Source organism: Triticum aestivum, chromosome 7A (genome assembly GCF_018294505.1).
Source record: "Triticum aestivum cultivar Chinese Spring chromosome 7A, IWGSC CS RefSeq v2.1, whole genome shotgun sequence".
NCBI classification, from domain to species: Eukaryota; Viridiplantae; Streptophyta; class Magnoliopsida; order Poales; family Poaceae; genus Triticum; species Triticum aestivum.
In genome coordinates this window covers 502,257,219-502,280,076 of record NC_057812.1, presented here as the reverse complement: position 1 = coordinate 502,280,076, position 22,858 = coordinate 502,257,219, and the positions used below count along the sequence as shown (strand labels likewise).

At 44.4% G+C, this 22,858-nt stretch overlaps 1 protein-coding gene across 1 annotated transcript in view; it reads right to left on the bottom strand.

The window, feature by feature from the left end:
* Positions 1-1,072: 1,072 nt before the first annotated feature.
* LOC123151429 (uncharacterized) overlaps positions 1,073-22,858 on the bottom strand; it is a gene marked incomplete at its 3' end in the record, with an annotated part of 49,162 nt that continues 27,376 nt past the window's right edge. Inside the window, exon 3 of the mRNA XM_044571146.1 lies at positions 1,073-1,206. Within this exon, the coding sequence (XP_044427081.1) occupies positions 1,073-1,206 (134 nt within the window). The remainder of the gene's footprint in view (positions 1,207-22,858) is intronic.

The following is a 22,858-nucleotide window of genomic DNA, read 5'->3' as shown; positions in this document are numbered from 1 at the left end:
TAACAAAATCATCAAGCCCTTGACTCAACACTAATCTTTATTATAAAGCTCACGGAATCGATTACATAGAGGGATCATAAGGCAAAACTCACAACTAGATCATACCAAAAACTTTATTCTACTAGATCAAGGTATTACTAAAAGGATCGAACTAAGAAAAAAGGGTAAAGATAAAAGTGATGGTGATACGATACCAGGGCACTCCCCCAAGCTTGGTAGTTGCCAAGGGGAGTGCCCATACCCGATGCTCAGTTCTTCTTTGTTGGTGAAGAAGGTGATGGTTTTGTTGATGGCGTAGGCTTCTTCCTTAATTTGCGCTTGAGGATAGAATTTTGGTCCCTTAGGTCATCGATCTCCTTCTCCAGCCTCAGTATCTTTTTGCATAGTTCCTGCTTTTTTTCCTGCAAGAGGCGTAAAGGGATAAACTCGATCTTAGGTTTCTTTACTCTATCCGGGAGGCTTGACTTTTTGAACTCCACATGCATGTCCCCAGGTTGAGGTAATGTGACTTCATCTTCTTCTGAGCTCGTCTCCTCCCTTCCCTTGGGTTCATAGTCCTCTTCTTCTTCCGTAGTCCAACCACAATGCTCCACATCCCCATAGACCTTAGGATCTGCAAGGTAGTCAGCCACATAGCTTTCTCCTTCTGAATCCTGGGACGACATGTTGCTCTAATCTGCAGCAGGACAGCTCGAAACAAAGACAGGAGATATTTGCATGATATAGGAGTCAAAACCTCTGGGAGATTATATAATGAATTTTTACCGACCAAAATACATAACATGCAAGAAAACGGAGTCCGGAGAGCACACGAGGTGCCCACGAGACAGGGGCGCGCCCTCCACCCTCGTGGAGCCCTCGTGTACTTCCCGGACTGCTTCTTATTTTTCCATTTTTCTAAATATTCCAAAACGGGAAAAAATTGCCATTAGAACTGTTTTGGAGTCAGTTTACTTACCGTACCACATACCTATTCCTTTTCGGAGTCTGAAACGTTCCGGAAAGTGTCCCTTATTTATTCCTCCGGGGTTACGGTTTCAATAACATTGGTTTCAACATTTATAGGATTACCTGAGATATAATGTTTGATTCTTTGACCGTTCACCACCTTCGGATTTGTGCCTTCGAAGTTGTTGATTTTTATGGCACCGGAATGATAGACCTCCTCGATAACGTAAGGACCTTCCCATTTAGAGAGAAGTTTTCCTGCAAAAAATCTTAAACGAGAGTTGTATAGCAATACATAATCACCTACATTAAACTCAAGCTTTTGTATTCTTTTATCATGCCATCTTTTAACTTTTTCTTTAAACAATTTGGCATTCTCATAGGCTAGGATTCTCCATTCATCAAGTGAGCTAATGTCAAATAACCTCTTCTCACCAGCAAGTTTGAAATCATAGTTGAGCTCTTTAATAGCCCAATAAGCCTTATGTTATAGTTCGAGAGAGTGACATGCTTTTCCATAAACCATTTTTATACGGAGACATACCCATAGGATTTTTATATGCAGTTCTATAGGCCCATAATGCATCATCAAGTTTCTTGGACCAATTCTTTCTAGATCTATTAACAGTCTTTTGCAAAATTAATTTAAGCTCTCCGTTGCTCAATTCTACTTGACCACTAGACTGTGGGTGATAGGGAGATGCAATTCTATGATTAACGTCATACTTAGCAAGCATTTTACGAAAGGCGCCGTGAATAAAATGTGAACCACCATCAGTCATTAAATATCTAGGGCTCCAAACCTCGGAAAAATAACTTATTTAAGCATCTTAATAGAGGTGTTATGATCAGCACTACTAGTTGGAATAGCTTCTACCCACTTAGTAACGTAATTAACAACAACTAAAATATGTGTATATCCATTAGAGGCAGGAAACGGTCCCATATAATCAAAGCCCCAAACATCAAATGGTTCAATAACAAGTGAATAATTCATAGGCATTTCTTGATGTCTACTAATATTACCAATTCTTTGACATTCATCACAAGACAAGACAAACTTACGGGCATCCTTGAAGAGAGTAGGCAATACCTTATGTGCAGTTCTATCTCCAGCATGGTGTCCTCCATAAGCCTCAAAGTGACACTTGCATAGGATCTGTTCCTGGTCATGCTCAGGTACACAATGTCTAATAATACCATCTACTCCTTCTTTATAAAGATGTGGGTCATCCCAAAAGTAATGTCTCAAATCATAGAAGAACGTTTTCTTTTGCTGGTATGTGAAACTAGGTGGTATAAATTTAGCAACAATATAATTAGCATAATCAGCATACCATGGAGCAGTATGAGAAGCATTTATGACATTTAATTGTTCATCAGGAAAGCTATCATCAATAGGTAGTGGGTCATCAAGAACATTTTCCAACCTAGACAAGTTATCTGCAACGGGGTTCTCAGCTCCCTTTCTATCAATAATATGCAAATCAAGTTCTTGTAGCAAGAGAACCCATCTAATAAGTCTAGGTTTAGCATCTTTCTTTTCCATAAGATATTTAATAGCAGCATGATCCGTGTGAATAATTACTTTAGAATGAACAATATAAGGTCTGAACTTATCACAAGCAAATACAACTGCTAAGAATTCTTTTTCAGTAGTAGCATAATTTCTGTGGGCATTGTCTAGAGTTTTACTAGCATATTGAATAACATTTAGTTTCTTATCAACTCTTTGCCCTAGAACAACACCTACAGCATAATCACTAGCATCACACATAATCTCAAAAGGTAAATTCCAATCTGGTGGCTGAATGATAGGTGCAGAGATTAATGCTTTCTTAAGTGTTTCAAATGCTTCTACAAAGTCATCATCAAAGACGAATGGTATATCTTTTTGCAATAAATTAGTCAGAGGCCGAGAAATTTTTAAGAAGTCCTTAATGAACCTTCTATAAAAGCCGGCATGACCAAGGAAACTTCTTTTACCTCTGATGTCCTTGGGACACGACATCTTTTCAATAGAATCAACTTTAGCTTTATCAACTTCAATGCCTCTTTCAGAAATTTTGTGCCCCAAGACAATACCTTCATTAACCATAAGGTGGCATTTCTCCCAATTCAAGACAAGGTTAGTTTCTTCACATCTCTGCAAAACTCGATCAAGGTTGCTTAAGCAATCATCAAAAGAGGATCTATAAATGGAGAAATCCTCCATCAAAACCTCACAAATCTTTTCACAAAAGTCGGAGAATATAGCCATCATGCATCTTTGAAAGGTAGCAGGTGCATTACATAAACCAAAAGGCATACGTCTATAAGAAAAAGTACCAAAAGGGCAAGTAAAAGTTGTCTTAGATTGATCATCAGCTGATACAGGTATTTGAGAGAAACCAGAATAACCATCTAGAAAGCAAAAATGTGTGTGTTTGGATAATCTTTCTAGCATTTGATCAATAAAATGTAAGGGGTAATGATCTTTTTAGTAGCCTTATTTAATTTGCGGAAATCAATTACCATCCTATAACCAGTAATAATTCTTTGCAGAATCAATTCATCTTTATCATTAGGAATGACAGTAATACCTCCCTTCTTAGGAACACAATGGACAAGACTTGCCCACTGACTATCAGCAACGGGATAAATCATACCTGCCTGAAGGAGCTTTAGTATTTCTTTTCTTACCACTTCTTTCATCTTAGGATTCAGCCGTCGTTGGTGATCAATAACTGGTTTGGCATCTTTCTCCAAATTTATTTTGTGTTGACATAGAGTGGGACTAATGCCCTTAAGATCATCAAGAGTATATCCAATAGCAGCACGGTGCTTCTTCGGAGTTTTCAATAATTTTTCTTCCTCCTTCTCTGAAAGGTTAGCACTAATAATAACAGGATACATATTCTTTTCATCAAGATAAGCATATTTAAGAGTATCAGGCAATGGTTTAATATCAAACACGGGATCACCCTTGGGTGGAGGAGGATCCCCTATGATTTCAACAGGCAAGTTGTGTTTTAGAATAGGCCCCTGTTTAAAGAACATTTCATCTATTTCCCTTCTTCTATTCATAAACATATCATTTTCATGGTCTAGCAAATATTGTTCTAAAGGATCACTAGGAGGTACGGCAATAGAAGAAAGACTAATAATTTCATCTTTACTAGGCAATTCGTCTTCACGGTGTTGTCTACAAAATTTAGAAAAGTTGAACTCATGAGACATATCACCTAAACCAATAGTAACAACATCCTTTCTGCAGTCTATCCTAGCATTAACAGTGTTTAAGAAGGGTCTACCAAATATAATGGGACAAAAGCTATCTTGTGGGGAACCAAGAACAAGAAAATCAGCAGGATATTTAGTTTTCCCACACAATACTTTAACATCTCTAACAATCCCCATTGGTGAAATAGTATCTCTATTGTCAAGTTTAATTGTGACATCAATATCTTCTAACTCAGCAGGTGCAATATCATGCATAATTTCTTTGTATAAGTCAATAGGTATTGCACTAGCACTAGCACCCATATCACACAAGCCATGATAACAATGATCTCCTATTTTAACCGAAATAACAGGCATACCTACCACAGGTCTATGTTTATCTTTAGCGCAAGGTTTAGCAATTCTAGCAGTTTCATCACAGAAATAAATAACATGCCCATCAATATTATCAGCCAAGAGATCCTTAACAATAGCAATATTAGGTTCAACTTTAACTTGCTCAGGAGGTGTATAGGTTCTAATATTGCTTTTACGAACCACAGCATGATCTTTTATCCTAACAGGAAAAGGTGGTTTCTCAACATATGCAGTAGGAACAATAGGATCTTTATAAGTGATAGTCTTCTCTTCAACTTTAATAGGTGCAACTACTTTTACTTCTATGGGAGGATTATATTTAAACCACTTCTCCTTAGGGAGATCAACATGAGTAGCAAAAGATTCACAGAAATAAGCTACTTTTAGTGCTAAATTTACAGAAAACATCGGTATCCATAAAAGATTTAACACAATAAAACTTAGGTGTCATACCTGACTCCTTACCTTCGTCGAGATCACAATCTTCAGAGTTGCATTTAATTCTTTCCAATAAATCACATTTGAATTCAATAGTCTTCATCATAAAAGAGCCAGGATGGTGCGATTGTTATCAGAAAGCCGAGCATAATTTTTTTGGATAATCATTTCTCTTGAGAGCTCATGATTGGGGCATGAATATAACCTTGATTTAAGCCTCCCCCAAGCTTAAGCGATGCTTTCTCCTTCGCGAGGCCAAAAATTATATATATATGTATACATTATATAATTACGATCACTATGAACAAGATGCATTTGATAAAACTTCTGATGAAATTCCAATTTCAATCGTTTGTAGTTCCATGATCCCATATCATCACGTAGCCTATACCATGTCAATGCATCTCCCTCCAAAGATATAGGGAAGACCTTCTTCTTGATAACATCATCGGGCATACCTGCAAGCTTAAATAATCCACAAACTTCATCCACATATATTAGGTGCTCATCAAGATGTAATGTTCCATCTCCTGCAAAAGGATTAGCTAGCAGTTTTTCTATCATACCCGTAGGAATTTCGAAGTAGACATTTTCATTTTCAGTAGGTTCAGTAGGTTGAGGGGCAACTCCATGCTCTACTGGTCGGGTGAAGATACCCCGAACACGCCCCTTAGAGGATTACTTTCCATAGTAACAAGTGACAGTAAATTTCAACACACTATATAAATTTTTCCTTACCAAATTCCACCTACCAAAGGCTCTTCACTCCTCGGCAATGGTGCCAGAAAATATTCTTGATGACCCACAAGTATAGGGGATCTATCGTAGTACTTTCGATAAGTAAGAGTGTCGAACCCAACGAGGAGCAGAAGGAAATGATAAGCGGTTTTCAGCAAGGTATTCTCTGCAAGCACTGAAATTATAGGTAATAGATAGTTTTGTGATAAGATAATTTGTAACGGGCAACAAGTAACAAAAATAAATAAAGTGCAGCAAGGTGTCCCAATCCTTTTTGTAGCAAAGGAAAAGCCTGGACAAACTCTTATATAGAGAAAAGCGCTCCCGAGGACACATGGGAATTATCGTCAAGCTAGTTTTCATCACGTTCGTATGATTCGCGTTCGGTACTTTGATAATTTGGTATGTGGGTGGACCAGTGCTTGGGTACTGTCCTTACTTGGACAAGCATCCCACTTATGATTAACCTCTATTGCAAGCATCCTCAACTACAACAAAAGTATTAAGGTAAACCTAACCATAGCATGAAACATATGGATCCAAATCAGCCCCTTACGAAGCAACGCATAAACTAGGGTTTAAGCTTCTATCACTCTAGCAACCCATCATCTACTTATTACTTCCCAATGCTGTGACACTCCAAAATTTTTATTTGGTTTTCAGCAAAAACTTTGTGGTTTTTGAAAAGAGGCCATTTAAATTTTTTCCAGAAAACCTTCCTCTTAAAAACTTCCTTTTCTTTGGCAAGGTTTTTATTTTTATTCAACTATGGTGTTTGATCTTTTGAAACTTCTTCTCTGTTGGTTCCCTCTCAAATTTATTTTGGGAGTTTAATCTTTTTCTTTTAAAAAGAAACTCTATGAAAAACTTGGGATTTTCATATCTTGAAAACCACCCATGACTTTGTATTTTGCCCATGTGGTAAAACCCCTCCAAAACCTCCCCTCCTCCTTGTAATCAACCTAAGTTCTCTGTCCCAACTAATCCAAGCAAGTTTTGGATTTTATTCTAATTATTTTTTCCCTCAAATCAATTCTGCAAATTATTTGGAGCCTGAGAGTTTTTCAAAGCAAGTACCCTTTTGCATTTAATTTTGACCTCAAACCAACTCTCCTGGATAGTCCTTTGTACCCACAACCCAGAACCATCTTGATCCACTCCTCCTCTTTTCAAATTTTTCAAAATTCAGTCTCTGCAAGTTTGGACCAGATTTGCCAAATTTGGTGAAATTCATACCTACACTTCTCCAAAAATTTCACCAAAAATCAGGCAGCCTACTGGAGCAATGAGAAGCCACTCCACCAAAAATCAACTCAAGGAAAAATCCCCAGAGGCCAAAAACATTCTGTCAAACACCTGAGCTGCACTGTTCCTTTGCAAATTCAGAAAATTCAGACTTCAGTGTCGTTTTTCGTCCGTCAGCTTCACTCACGCGTTGACAGTGCGCTTGGCGCGTTGCACGCGGCTTCTTCTCCCTGGCCAGCACCCCCGCACGCGCGCTTGGCGTCTTCCCAGCGTCGGTGGCGCCCCTGTGTCTTGCGGCGTGTCTTGCGGCGGCCGAATCCCCGTGGCAGCCAACAGGGGACGGAACGGCGGCTCAACGCCGTTCGGCGCCGCCCAACGCCCCTCTGCTCTCCGCGTGGCCTCATGCATGCTAGCGCACGCCCATGGCACCGTCGCCGTGGCCCGGCAAGCACGGAACGTGCTCACTGCCGCCGACGGGCCCGCGCCGCCCCGTTCTGTCGAATTCGCCCATAGCACCAAATCCCAGCTCGATTAGCACCTAAACGGAACCGTGTACCTCCACGATGACGCCCAACGTCCTAATTACCCCCGACCAAGCCCTGCGCCGCCGTAACCTTCACCGGAGACCCCCGTTCACGGCCACCGCCTCGGGCCGCCTATAAAAAGGGCCCCCGAGCTCACTCTCGAGCACGCACCACCTCTACACCTCACCAAAGCTCTGCCAAGACACCCGGAGGACCTCGAGGAGGTCTACACCCCCAACTCCGGCCGCCCCGATCCGCCTCGGCCTCCACCACGATTCGCTCCGGTGAGGCCGTCTCCGGAGCCCAAACCCCGTCAGTTACTCCCTCTAGCACCCAGTAAGCTAACGCCAGCATCAATTTGTCCTTCACAGCTCTCTCCGACGAGTCCCTCGACCACCCGAGCCGCCGTCCGCCGGAGCAAAGCTCGCCGTCGACGTGGTACTCGCCGGCGACCACCACCACCACCAACCGACGCGGGAAGGTGCCCTGAACACGGAGGTACCCTCCGATCCCCCTGCCTCGCCGTGGATCGCCGCCGGCGACCACCGCGTCTCTCGGGCACCGGCGAAATCTGCCGCCCCGTTCGTATATTCAAACCTGACAGGCGGGACCCGCTGTCAGCCTCTCTGTCCTTTCTAAACGAAGCGTTTTCTGAAAACGCCTTCTGCCAAATGCGCTTTCCCTTTGGGCTGGCGTAGTTTCTGCCGAAGCGTTTTCTATTTTTATAAGCTAGCCCCTGGGAACTTTCTGTTTCATTACAGATGAGTCCCTGGACAAAAACCTTTATAACTTTTAAACAGAAAGGTATTTTTGATTGATTCTTTTTCTGTTCTCTTTAAAATTTTGTCTAGTTTTTTATCAGATTTATTTGAAAAATATTTGGAATACTTTTTGTGCACCCTTGGTATTTACGATAGCGCATATATTTTCTTTATACCGTAGATACCGAAGGAGGTGACGGAGCCGCGAACTTCACCGAGCTAGGCTCCGACTACTCTGAACCAGGCAAGCATGTTTGAAACTTTTGATATGATGATTGTTTTGGCATGTTTGCATTAAGTAGTTTATGGCATGTTGATGAACATACCGATGAATGTCCTGTTACCTGAGACGATGAGGCAAGTGAGTTCCATGAGTGGATGGATGTGAGTATGCATGGCCATGTGTTGGCATGAGGATGGGTAAGATGGCAGTGTTGTAGCATGCCAGGCTTATGCCAGACTATGTGACTTCAATGTCAACTCGTATCATTCCAGTTCCTTCCATTCTTCCTTCCTTGTACTACCACAGGTTTTCCGTAAGGAATATGGCTTAGTAAGTTGTAAACCGCTTTCCTGGTACACACCAAAAAGGAGAGGCCGTGATGATGGTTCCATGGCCCTGGATTAAAGCCAGTCATCCGGTCAGGGGGCATGGGTGTTTCCGGTTGGGACCGAGAGGGGGGCACCCCTTAGAGCGCGCGTATATAAATTTGATCCCATGCTATTCGAGATTGTGATCTCCCCGTCTCAAAAGTTTTTCTTGGACGATGTCTAGGGTGATTCCTAGCATCGAGAGGTAGAATGGGTGTGTACTGGTTAGCTGTGTTTTCTCCCGAAAAACCGTAAACGGAACTAGTCCTTCGGGACTACGGAAATCCGTTGGCTGTGGGAAAAATTTTGTACAAACTCTGCAGAGTCATATATTCCTCCAAATCATCTATTCCATGTCCAAGATCGATATTATCTTATCCTGATCAAATGTCAGTTTTGATGACAGAGACTCCGGTGAATCGCATGAGTGCTAAGTCCGGTTAAATGATTATTCCTGTGAATGGACTAACCCATTTATTCTCATAAATTGAATGTTTATTATGAGTATTATTTACTTGTGAATAAAAGCCCTTTCTGCGATGTCGCTCAGACGTCCGACTGTGGCATTATTGTATTTTACTTTCTTTTCAAGCCCTTTATGTGGTGTCGCTAAGACGCCCGACTGTGGTATTTCTTTTAAAGCCCTTTTTGTGATGTCGCCCCGATGTCCGACTGTGGCATTTCTTTTAAGCCCTTTATGTGGTGTCGCTAAGACGCCCGACTGTGGTGTTTCTTTTAAAGCCCTTTCTATGATGTCGCCCCGACGTCCGACTGTGGCATTCCTTTTAAAGCCCTTTATGTGGTGTCGCTAAGACGCCCGACTGTGGCATCATTTCCTTATATTTATTTGTTCACGTTTCGAGGCGTCGCTTCAGACACCCGATCGGTCTTCATTTATGTTTTGTGGGATTCCAGGCGGACTACCGCCGTTTCCCTTTTACTTACCTCGTTATGCTAATTTTTGAATGTACATTGGTGAATTAATCATGACGCATTCATGCATGCATTTGTTATATCTTTCGTCCGAACTGTCTTGCAAGTACTTTCAAAGTACTCACTGGCTTGTTGATTTGGCCAGATGCTGACGAAGGCGATCTCATGGATGAAGAGTTCGATAGCGAGTCCGACGCCTAGAGGAATCCCAGTCAGTCTCGTGCGACCCTGGATTTGGTCACTGTATTATATCTGCTTCCGCAACCCGAATAAATTTATAGAGCCTCACCTCGACGCTCGATGAGATGCCAGTTTGAGAGTCGTGTTATCACATTTCCCCCTGTGTTATTCCACCATCACTTTATCCTCGAGTCAGTAGTATGCCACCACACCATTGTGTTATATCCGCCATTATGTATAATTATTGGCGCGCTTGTAATAATTTGTTGAGCAGCCCTAGCTCAACCCTGTAATATATCCTATGCTACTGGCTTATTGTATCAAGAATTTGTCTACCAGTGAGGAGGATTTCTCTCATACTGGACTCAAAAGATTGGTTTCTCAATAAATATTTTTATTGGAAAACCGGTCGTGACAAGCTTGGTACCAGAGCCAGGCTGACTGTAGGAAGCCACTAGGTGCGATCGCTAATTGGTTATTAGCATGATTGAGCCTTTCCATATTTTCTTGATTGTAGTCATTTTCTGTCAGTCAGCATAAATTTATGATCTGACCATGCAGAATTTTTGCCTACTTTTGTAGATGGCCGACAACAGCTGCGAGTCTCAGACCTTCGCCAACATGCCCGATGGGTTCATCAAGCTTCTTTCCTTCATCGTTCAGGTCGCGATGGGGCCATCTGTGCGCCCAGTCTTCACACTCTGCCAGCACCGAGTCAACGACAGTCTGACCATGCACCAGGCCACGGTGCAGTTCAAGGGAGGGCGTGGTGAGTTACGCCGCTTCCGGTTCTTGGGAAGAGTCATGCCTACGGAGAGGCATGCTATGCAGATGGCAGCCCGCGAGGCGATAGCTCGTCTCAGGGATGTCCTCCCCATGATGAAGACTCGTCGTTACCGTTATCTTCCGTGCCATGTGCCTTACACCTGTCACTACGCATACTCCTACCCCAGAGGAGAACGAGACAAGGCTTTTGAGATGCTCATTGAGTATCTCCGGGCCCTGGAGGCAGCCTTCGACAACCTGGCGGACGACTTCGTGGCTGCCCGCATGGACTCAGTTCATGGCTGTGCTGCCAACAGGAAGGAGCTCCTACCCACCGCACCGCCACTGACTTTGGTCTCGCCCTCAGCATCTTATATGCCTACTCGTCGCCTACCTTCTACCGAAGAATTCAACCAAGTCATTGCACCCACTCCAACGCGCACTGCACCACCCTTCGCGCCCACTCCTGTTCGTGTTGTTCCGCCCCTGGCAACCGCTCCGTCCACTCTGTGCAACACTACACGTATGGAGCCTATTAGCGAGGAGGAAGTCGAGTCCCCAACCTCGCTACGCCTCGCCCTCGGCAGGGCAAAGGAGGTCGTCAACATCTCCGCCTGAGTACGCTTAGCCGCCATGTAATGTACCGCCTTGTATAATATGTTTATATGTGCATAGGTTGTGAGAAGTAGCCTGTTTGCGCATCATGTAGGATCTGGAGAAGTGCACTAGCCTAAATAACATGTCAGGATTATGTACGCATATCCTGAGTGATGTATTGTATAATTATCGCCCGCGTGTAAGATATGTAATGAGCAGTCCTTCTCCGTGCGCAATTCGATTTGTTTTCTTAAGTGATCTTGGTCATTTAAATTATTTGCCATCCTTGTGCAATTTTGGATTTGTTTTTGCGACCATCTTCGCTTTTCTTATGAGTTTTACAAAATATATCCCCAGAGTGAAAAAATGTCTCGTCCTTGGACTCGCTCCATGCCTACTCCGCCAGAGGAAGATTATGACACTCAACCAGGCAACAATTTCACACAAGGGCAGTCGAGTCAACAGAACAGTGAAACGGCACTTTCCCAAATGTGCCGCCTTTATGAACAGAGTCAGCAACAACATCGTGAAATGATGAACCAAGTCATCAACATGGGAAATCACCATGGACAGTATCAGCAGCATTCCAAGTTATCTGAGCTACAGAAGACACGTCCTCAAACATTTTCTCATACTGACAAGCCTCTTGAAGCCGAGGATTGGCTTCGAGATATGGAGAGAAAATTAATTATTGCAAAATGTTCAGATCTCGAGAAAGTACTATATGCTCCGCACTATCTCACAGGAGCAGCTGCATCATGGTGGGAGAATTTTCTGCACATGCACCCCAACGAAAATGATATAACCTGGGATGATTTCAAGGAAGGTTTCCGTGGTGCACACATTCCCAAGAGTATTATGAAAATTAAGAAGAGAGAGTTCGATGACCTCAAACAAAGGAACATGACAGTGTCAGAATACAACGGTCAATTTACTCTATTGTCCCGCTATGCCAATGAAGAACGTATGACTGAAAGCAAGAAGATGGAGAAATTCCTTGACGGTCTGGCGCCCGCGCTTAAATGCCAACTGGTCGTGCACACTTTTCCTGATTTTAAAACACTGGTGGACAAAGCCATTACTCTGGAAAATGAGAGACGCAGTCTGGAAGATATCCGCAAGCGAAAAAGGGACCAGACTAACCATGCTCGCAATCACCGAAGCAGGACAGATTTTCAAAAGGGTGGGACACACAAATCCTCATCCAATGTCTCACGCCCAATCAAGAATTTTCATGCAAGGGACAAGGAATTCACCTATCGCCCCGGCGTTACTTGTTACGCTTGTGGAGAAGAAGGGCACTATGCCAAACAGTGCCCCAAGCCAAGGAACTCAACCCCAAAGCCGAACAACGGCGGCAACAATTCAGCGCCCAAGCGAAACAATTTCAATCCCAACAATAACCACAGGAAGGGTCATCTGAACCACGTAACCAAAGAGGAGGCACAAAATGCTCCGGATATCGTACTCGGTACGTTTCCTGTCAACACAATACCTGCAATGGTTTTGTTTGATTCTGGAGCTTCTCACTCTTTCATTTCGAAAAGTTTTGCTTTGCAAAATAATTTTTCGATGCTTCCTTTGGAGAAATCCATGATCATCAAGTCCCCTGGGATTCAGCAAGTTACTCAGAATTACTGTCAGAATGTGGTCATTGAGTTCGAAGGATTGGAGTTTCACGCAAATCTTATTGTGTTGGAAAATAAAGGACTGGATGTCATCCTAGGGATGGATTGGCTAACCACCAACAAGGGGTTTATCGACTGTTTCAACAGGACCGTAATTCTCACACACCACCAAGGGAAGACAATAAGAGTATCAGCCAAGGAAGGAAAAATACCCCGGCAACCGAGATTAAATAAGGTGGACGTTTCTGAGCTAAACAAGGTTCCAGTAGTGTGTGAATTTCCAGATGTATTCCCTGAAGAGCTACCAGGCATGCCACCAGACCGAGAGATAGAATTCAGCATTGAGCTCGCACCAGGAACCACCCCCATATACAAGAAACCGTACCGAATGGCACCATCCGAATTAGTTGAGTTGAAGAAACAAATAAAGGAATTGCTAGACAAAGGATACATTCGAGCCAGCTCCTCACCTTGGGGATCACCAATTTTATTTGCCAAAAAGAAGGATGGAACGCTGAGATTGTGTATTGACTATCGAGCACTTAACATGGTCACAGTCAAAAACAAATACCCGATGCCAAGGATAAACGATTTGTTTGATCAACTCGCTCAGGCCAAGGTATTCTCAAAAATTGACTTAAGGTCAGGATACCATCAATTGAAGGTACGAACGGAAGATATCCCCAAAACAGCCTTCACCTCCAGATATGGACTGTACGAGTTCACAGTGATGCCATTTGGATTAACTAACGCCCCAGCATATTTTGTTCACCTCATGAACAAAGTATTTATGAAGTTTATGGACAAGTTCGTCGTGGTATTCATCGACGATATTCTGGTATACTCCAAGACACCAGAAGAGCACGCAGAACATCTCAGGATTGTGCTAGGAGAGCTCAGAAAACACCAATTGTATGCCAAGTTCAGCAAGTGCGAATTTTGGCTAAGACAAGTAGGCTTTCTAGGCCACGTACTGACCCAAGACGGTATCGCAGTGGACCCAGAGAAAGTCAAGGCCGTACTTGGCTGGAAGTCACCAGCCAGCGTAACGGACATACGGAGTTTCTTGGGAATGGCAGGATATTACCGCAGATTTATTGAAGGATTCTCCACCATAGCCAAGCCTATGACGCAGTTACTCAAGAAAGATAAGAAGTTTGAATGGACAGAAGCCTACGAGAAAAGTTTCCAAGAACTAAAGCAGAAGTTAACAACAGCACCGGTATTAATTGTACCCGACATACACAAGAATTTTGAAGTATATTGTGACGCGTCCAGAAAGGGTCTCGGATGCGTGTTGATGCAGGAAGGCAAGGTTGTCGCCTACGCTTCAAGGCAACTTCGCAAGCATGAGGAAAATTATCCCACTCATGACTTAGAAATGGCAGCAGTTATTCATGCACTCAAGGAATGGAGGCATTTCTTACTTGGGAATCGATGTGAAATATATACGGATCACAAAAGTCTCAAATATATTTTCACACAGCCAGAACTAAACTTACGGCAACGACGTTGGTTGGAGTTGGTAAAGGATTATGATGTTGGTATCCATTACCATCCAGGGAAAGCAAATGTAGTGGCCGATGCCCTTAGTCGGAACCCCAGCTCCGACGAAAACAATCTGCACAGCTTGAGGCCCGAATTCCAACAAGAATTTGCCAAGCTCAACTTGATAATGGTAGCAGAAGGCACCATATCAAACTTGGAAATACAACCCGACCTTGTGGGGAAAATTAAAGGAGCTCAGCCCGGTCACACCAGCATCGAAGGCATCAAAAGAAAGTTGAGTATGGGCAAGGCCTCGGAATTCGTCATAGACAATGAAGGAATATTATGGTACGGAGAAAGGCTCTGCGTGCCAAACATAGAAGACCTTAAACAGCAAATTTTAGCTGAAGCCCACACCGCCCCGTACTCGATCCACCCTGGAGGAACCAAAATGTATAAAGATATTCAGGAAAGATTTTGGTGGCACGGTATGAAGAGGGACATAGCCACCTTCATTGCATGTTGCGACTCATGTCAACGCATAAAAGCTGAGCATCAGAGACCAGCCGGACTACTGCAACCGAACAAAATACCTGAGTGGAAATGGGATGAAATAGGGATGGATTTCATTGTCGGACTACCTCGGTCACGACACGGGAATGATGCCATATGGGTCATCACTGACAGGTTAACCAAAGTGGCACACTTTATTCCAATAAAGACGACCCACACCACTCAGAGGCTTGCCAGGATTTATCTTTCCCGCATAGTTTGTCTGCACGGTGTCCCGAAGACTATAATATCCGACAGAGGCACTCAGTTCGTCTCAAGATTTTGGGAGCATTTACAACAGGCTCTGGGAACCCAACTAGCCTTCAGTACCGCATACCACCCACAGACTGATGGACAGACTGAACGCGTAAACCAAATTTTAGAAGACATGCTGAGAGCATGTGTCCTCACCTATGGAACCAGTTGGGAAGAAAGCCTGCCATATGCCGAGTTCGCATACAACAACAGTTACCAGGCCAGCCTGCAAATGGCTCCTTTTGAAGCCCTATACGGACGGAGATGTCGTACCCCGCTAAATTGGTCAGAGACCGGAGACAGCCGTATCTTCGGCCCAGACGTGCTCAAAGAAGCCGAGGAAAAAGTCAAGCTAATCAGGGACCGACTCAAGACCGCTCAAAGCCGACAGAAGAGTTATTACGATCAGAAACATCGTGGGGTAAATTTTGAACCCGGTGAATTCGTGTACCTACGAGTATCACCTATGAGGGGACTGCAACGGTTTAAGATTAAAGGAAAGTTAGCACCAAGATTCATTGGACCATTCTGCATAGTGGCACGAAGAGGCACTGTAGCCTACCAGCTAGACTTACCCGAAGACTTGTCCGACATTCACGACGTGTTCCACGTCTCTCAATTAAGGAAGTGCGTAAGCAAACCAGAGAAGCAAGTATCCCATGAGAACATTGACGTACAGCCAGACCTCACTTATCGGGAACGCCCAGTAAAAATATTAGAGGAGTCTGAAAGGAGGACCCGACAGAAGACCATCAAGTTTTTCAGAGTTCAGTGGAGCAACCACACCGAAAGCGAAGCAACTTGGGAAAGAGAGGATTTTCTTCGGACAGAGCATCCACACTTATTTGAGGAACAGTTGAAATCTCGGGGACGAGATTTTTCCTAAGGGGGTAGGTGTTGTGACACTCCAAAATTTTTATTTGGTTTTCAGCAAAAACTTTGTGGTTTTTGAAAAGAGGCCATTTAAAATTTTTCCAGAAAACCTTCCTCTTAAAAACTTCCTTTTCTTTGGCAAGGTTTTTATTTTTATTCAAGCTATGGTGTTTGATCTTTTGAAACTTCTTCTCTGTTGGTTCCCTCTCAAATTTATTTTGGGAGTTTAATCTTTTTCTTTTAAAAAGAAACTCTATGAAAACTTGGGATTTTCATATCTTGAAAACCACCCATGACTTTGTATTTTGCCCATGTGGTAAAACCCCTCCAAAACCTCCCCTCCTCCTTGTAATCAACCTAAGTTCTCTGTCCCAACTAATCCAAGCAAGTTGTGGATTTTATTCTAATTATTTTTTCCCTCAAATCATTTCTGAAAATTATTTGGAGCCTGAGAGTTTTTCAAAGCAAGTACCCTTTTGCATTTGAGTTTTGACCTCAAACCAACTCTCCTGGAAAGTCCTTTGTACCCACAACCCAGAACCATCTTGATCCACTCCTTCTCTTTTCAAATTTTTCAAAATTCAGTCTCTGCAAGTTTGGACCAGATTTGCCAAATTTGGTGAAATTCATACCTACACTTCTCCAAAAATTTCACCAAAAATCAGGCAGCCTACTGGAGCAATGAGAAGCCACTCCACCAAAAATCAACTCAAGGAAAAATCCCCAGAGGCCAAAAACATTCTGTCGAACACCTGAGCTGCACTGTTCCTTTGCAAATTCAGAAAATTCAGACTTCAGTGTCGTTTTTCGTCCGTCAGCTTCACTCACGCGTTGACAGTGCGCTTGGCGCGTTGCACGCGGCTTCTTCTCCCTGGCCAGCACCCCCGCACGCGCGCTTGGCGTCTTCCCAGCGTCGGTGGCGCCCCTGGCCGCCCGCGCCGGCGTGTCTTGCGGCGGCCGAACCCCCGTGGCAGCCGACAGGGGACGGAACGGCGGCTCAACGCCGTTCGGCGCCGCCCAACGCCCCTCTGCTCTCCGCGTGGCCTCATGCATGCCAGCGCACGCCCGTGGCACCGTCGCCGTGGCCCGGCAAGCACGGAACGTGCTCACTGCCGCCGACGGGCCCGCGCCGCCCCGTTCTGTCGAATTCGCCCATAGCACCAAATCCCAGCTCGATTAGCACCTAAACGGAACCGTGGACCTCCACGATGACGCCCAACGTCCTAATTACCCCCGACCAAGCCCTGCGCCGCCGTAACCTTCACCGGAGACCCCCGTTCACGGCCACCGCCTCGGGCCGCCTATAAAAAGGGCCCCCGAGCTCACTCTCGAGCACGCACCACCTCTACACCTCACCAAAGCTCTGCCAAGCCACCCGGAGGACCTCGAGGAGGTCTCCTCCCCCAACTCCGGCCGCCCCGATCCGCCTCGGCCTCCACCACGATTCGCTCCGGTGAGGCCGTCTCCGGCGCCCAAACCCCGTCAGTTACTCCCTCTAGCACCCAGTAAGCTAACGCCAGCATCAATTTGTCCTTCACAGCTCTCTCCGACGAGTCCCTCGACCACCCGAGCCGCCGTCCGCCGGAGCAAAGCTCGCCGTCGACGTGGTACTCGCCGGCGACCACCACCACCACCAACCGACGCGGGAAGGTGCCCTGAACACGGAGGTACCCTCCGATCCCCCTGCCTCGCCGTGGATCGCCGCCGGCGACCACCGCGTCTCTCGGGCACCGGCGAAATCTGCCGCCCCGTTCGTATATTCAAACCTGACAGGCGGGACCCGCTGTCAGCCTCTCTGTCCTTTCTAAACGAAGCGTTTTCTGAAAACGCCTTCTGCCAAATGCGCTTTCCCTTTGGGCTGGCGTAGTTTCTGCCGAAGCGTTTTCTGTTTTTATAAGCTAGCCCCTGGGAACTTTCTGTTTCATTACAGATGAGTCCCTGGGCAAAAACCTTTATAACTTTTAAACAGAAAGGTATTTTTGATTGATTCTTTTTCTGTTCTCTTTAAAATTTTGTCTAGTTTTTTATCAGATTTATTTGAAAAATATTTGGAATACTTTTTGTGCACCCCTTGGTATTTACGATAGCGCATATATTTTCTTTATACCGTAGATACCGAAGGAGGTGACGGAGCCGCGAACTTCACCGAGCTAGGCTCCGACTACTCTGAACCAGGCAAGCATGTTTGAACTTTTGATATGATGATTGTTTTGGCATGTTTGCATTAAGTAGTTTATGGCATGTTGATGAACATACCGATGAATGTCCTGTTACCTGAGACGATGAGGCAAGTGAGTTCCATGAGTGGATGGATGTGAGTATGCATGGCCATGTGTTGGCATGAGGATGGGTAAGATGGCAGTGTTGTAGCATGCCAGGCTTATGCCAGACTATGTGACTTCAATGTCAACTCGTATCATTCCAGTTCCTTCCATTCTTCCTTCCTTGTACTACCACAGGTTTTCCGTAAGGAATATGGCTTAGTAAGTTGTAAACCGCTTTCCTGGTACACACCAAAAAGGAGAGGCCGTGATGATGGTTCCATGGCCCTGGATTAAAGCCAGTCATCCGGTCAGGGGGCATGGGTGTTTCCGGTTGGGACCGAGAGGGGGGCACCCCTTAGAGCGCGCGTATATAAATTTGATCCCATGCTATTCGAGATTGTGATCTCCCCGTCTCAAAAGTTTTTCTTGGACGATGTCTAGGGTGATTCCTAGCATCGAGAGGTAGAATGGGTGTGTACTGGTTAGCTGTGTTTTCTCCCGAAAAACCGTAAACGGAACTAGTCCTTCGGGACTACGGAAATCCGTTGGCTGTGGGAAAAATTTTGTACAAACTCTGCAGAGTCATATATTCCTCCAAATCATCTATTCCATGTCTAAGATCGATATTATCTTATCCTGATCAAATGTCAGTTTTGATGACAGAGACTCCGGTGAATCGCATGAGTGCTAAGTCCGGTTAAATGATTATTCCTGTGAATGTACTAACCCATTTATTCTCATAAATTGAATGTTTATTATGAGTATTATTTACTTGTGAATAAAAGCCCTTTCTGCGATGTCGCTCAGACGTCCGACTGTGGCATTATTGTATTTTACTTTCTTTTCAAGCCCTTTATGTGGTGTCGCTAAGACGCCCGACTGTGGTATTTCTTTTAAAGCCCTTTTTGTGATGTCGCCCCGACGTCCGACTGTGGCATTTCTTTTAAGCCCTTTATGTGGTGTCGCTAAGACGCCCGACTGTGGTGTTTCTTTTAAAGCCCTTTCTGTGATGTCGCCCCGACGTCCGACTGTGGCATTCCTTTTAAAGCCCTTTATGTGGTGTCGCTAAGACGCCCGACTGTGGCATCATTTCCTTATATTTATTTGTTCACCTTTCGAGGCGTCGCTTCAGACACCCGATCGGTCTTCATTTATGTTTTGTCGGATTCCAGGCGGACTACCGCCGTTTCCCTTTTACTTACCTCGTTATGCTAATTTTTGAATGCACATTGGTGAATTAATCATGACGCATTCATGCATGCATTTGTTATATCTTACGTCCGAACTGTCTTGCGAGTACTTTCAAAGTACTCACTGGCTTGTTGATTTGGCCAGATGCTGACGAAGGCGATCTCATGGATGAAGAGTTCGATAGCGAGTCCGACGCCTAGAGGAATCCCAGTCAGTCTCGTGCGACCCTGGATTTGGTCACTGTATTATATCCGCTTCCGCAACCCGAATAAATTTATAGAGCCTCACCTCGACGCTCGATGAGATGCCAGTTTGAGAGTCGTGTTATCACATTTCCCCCTGTGTTATTCCACCATCACTTTATCCTCGAGTCAGTAGTATGCCACCACACCATTGTGCTATATCCGCCATTATGTATAATTATTGGCGCGCTTGTAATAATTTGTTGAGCAGCCCTAGCTCAACCCTGTAATATATCCTATGCTACTGGCTTATTGTATCAAGAATTTGTCTACCAGTGAGGAGGATTTCTCTCATACTGGACTCAAAAGATTGGTTTCTCAATAAATATTTTTATTGGAAAACCGGTCGTGAAAAATGCCTTCCTCTAGGCCCAAATAATGGTGAAGTGTCATGTAGTCGACGTTCACATAACACCACTAGAGGAGAGAAAACATACATCTCATCAAAATATCGAACGAATACCAAATTCACATGGCTACTAATAGCAAGGCTTCTCCCATGTCCTCAGGAACAAACGTAACTACTCACAAAGCATATTCATGTTCATAATAAGAGGGGTATTGATGTGCATATAGGATCTGAACATATGATCTTCCACCAAATAAACCAACTAGCATCAACTATAAGGAGTAATCAACACTACTAGCAACCTACAGGTACCAATCCCAGACTTAGATACAAGAATTGGATACAAGAGATGAACTAGGGTTTGAGAGGAGATGGTGCTGGTGAAGATGTTGATGGAGATTGGGCCCCTCCCGATGAGAGGAGCGTTGGTGATGACGATGGTGATGATTTCCCCCTCCCGGAGGGAAGTTTCCCCGGCAGAACAGCTCCGCCGGAGCCCTAGATTGGTTCCGCCAAGGTTCCGCCTCGTGGCGGTGGAGTCTCGTCCCGAAAGCTTGCTTATGGTTTTTTCCTCAACGAAAGACTCCATATAGTAGAAGATGGGCATCGGAGGGCCACCAGGGGTCCATGAGGCAGGGGGCGCGCCCAGGGGGGTAGGGCGCGGCCCCACCCTCGTGGGAAGGGTGTGGCCCCCCTGGTGAACCTCTTGCGCTCAGTATTTTTTATATATTCTAAAAACTTCTTCTGTGAAGTTTCAGGACTTTTGGAGCTGTGTAGAATAGGTCTCTAATATTTGCTCCTTTTCCAGCCCAGAATCCCAGCTGCCGGCATTCTCCCTCTTTATGTAAACCTTGTAAAATAAGAGAGAATAGGCATAAGTATTGTGACATAATGTGTAATAACAGCCCATAATGCAATAAATATCGATATAAAAGCATGATGCAAAATGGGCGTATCAAGGACCTACGAAGCACTTTGGCAGTGGCACTACTAGGAATAGGCCTACTAATGGCGCACCTGTTTTGGCTACTAATGGCGCACTACAGGTGCACCATTAGTACCACGCCACTAGAATATTTTAGTAATGGCGCACCACAGGTGCGCCATTAGTAAGCCATAGGTGCGCCATTAGTATGTGGTATACTAATGGCGCACCTCATGGAAGTGCGCCATTAGTAACAATTTTAAAAAAAATTCGTTTTTTCTTAATCTCAGGTCACTATTTCACATATGAGATATCCAACACATATATATACAACAAGCATCCATATAACAATCATATCCAACACACAAGTTTCATCATATATACATACATTGCCAACACATAGTTCCATCGTTACATATTACAAAAGTTTCACATTGTTCATCCAACACCATTATCCATCAATTCACAAAAGTTTCACATTGATACAAAATAAAAACACAAATGGAAAAGAAGCACTCCATCCATGCAAGCTTCCGTGAATTAAATCAAATCTTCAAAATGATAAACAAGAAGTTAGAAGAAGAAGAAGAGAAGAAGAAGAAGACTAGAAGAATACTAGAAGAAGAAGAAAACTAGAAGAATACTAGAAGAAGAATAAGAAGAATAAGAAGAAGACTATAAGCTTATTATGTAAACTTGATCATTTTGTGCTAACATAAGTAATTTTGGAGCTAACCTATAGGAAACTAAGCATATAAGCTCTCTAAGTTAGCATATTAGAGCCAACTTAGGTAAAATGAAGCTTACCTATGTCATTTTGGAAAAGAAGAAGAATAAGAAGAAGACTATAAACTTATTATGTAAACTTGATCATTTTGTGCTAACATAAGTAATTTTGGAGCTAACCTATAGGAAACTAAGCATATTAGAGATAACATAGGTAACTAAGTATATATATATATATCATTTTGGAGATCTGACATACATGACATAGTTCAGTTCTCATTGTTCTTCTCCTTCTCCTTCATCAGCCTGATGCGCCAAGAGCGGCGAGGCGGTGGAGGCAGCTGTGGGATGTAGTCTTGTACCACAATTGGCGTGGTCATGTCGCCCAGCTGTGGGATTGCCGGCGCCACCACTGGTGCGTGGTCATTGTCAGGCACCACCACCATCGTGAGGCCACCTTCAGGCAGGACGGGCACGACCATCGCTAGGTCATCCTCAGCCACCACCATCTCTTTCCCATGATCAGCCACCACCATCTCTTGCCCATGGTCAGCCACCACCATCTCTTGCCATTGGTCAGCCACCACCAGCGCTAGGTCATCCTCAGCCTGATGCCCATCGTCATCCTGTAGCTCCTCATCCCCACTCTGCTCCTCTTCTCCCGCACTCCAGTCCGGGTCATCCTTCTTGTTGTCTTTGCTGTTGCCAGAATCGCTGCTGCTTTCGCTAAAGCCAGAATCGCTGTTGCTTTTGCCACAGCCATAATCGTTGCTGCTTTGGCTGTAGCCAGTGTCGCTGTTGCTGCTCCCATTGCCTGTCCAAATGCAACAATGACCATTAACAATCGATGTGAGACAAAGCCAAATGTAGAGGAATAAGAAGAGGCGGAACGCACTAGCATCTTCGTCGTCAGCGTAGCGCATGCGACACATAGTCGCGTTGAAAACCTTCACGATGAGCATTGTGGCATCATCGTCGTACCTAAAGAGAAGAAAGTACCTGGTCCGCAGGTCGTAGGCAATGTAGAACTTCTCCCAGCCACGTCACAGGTACATGTGGCCCTCCT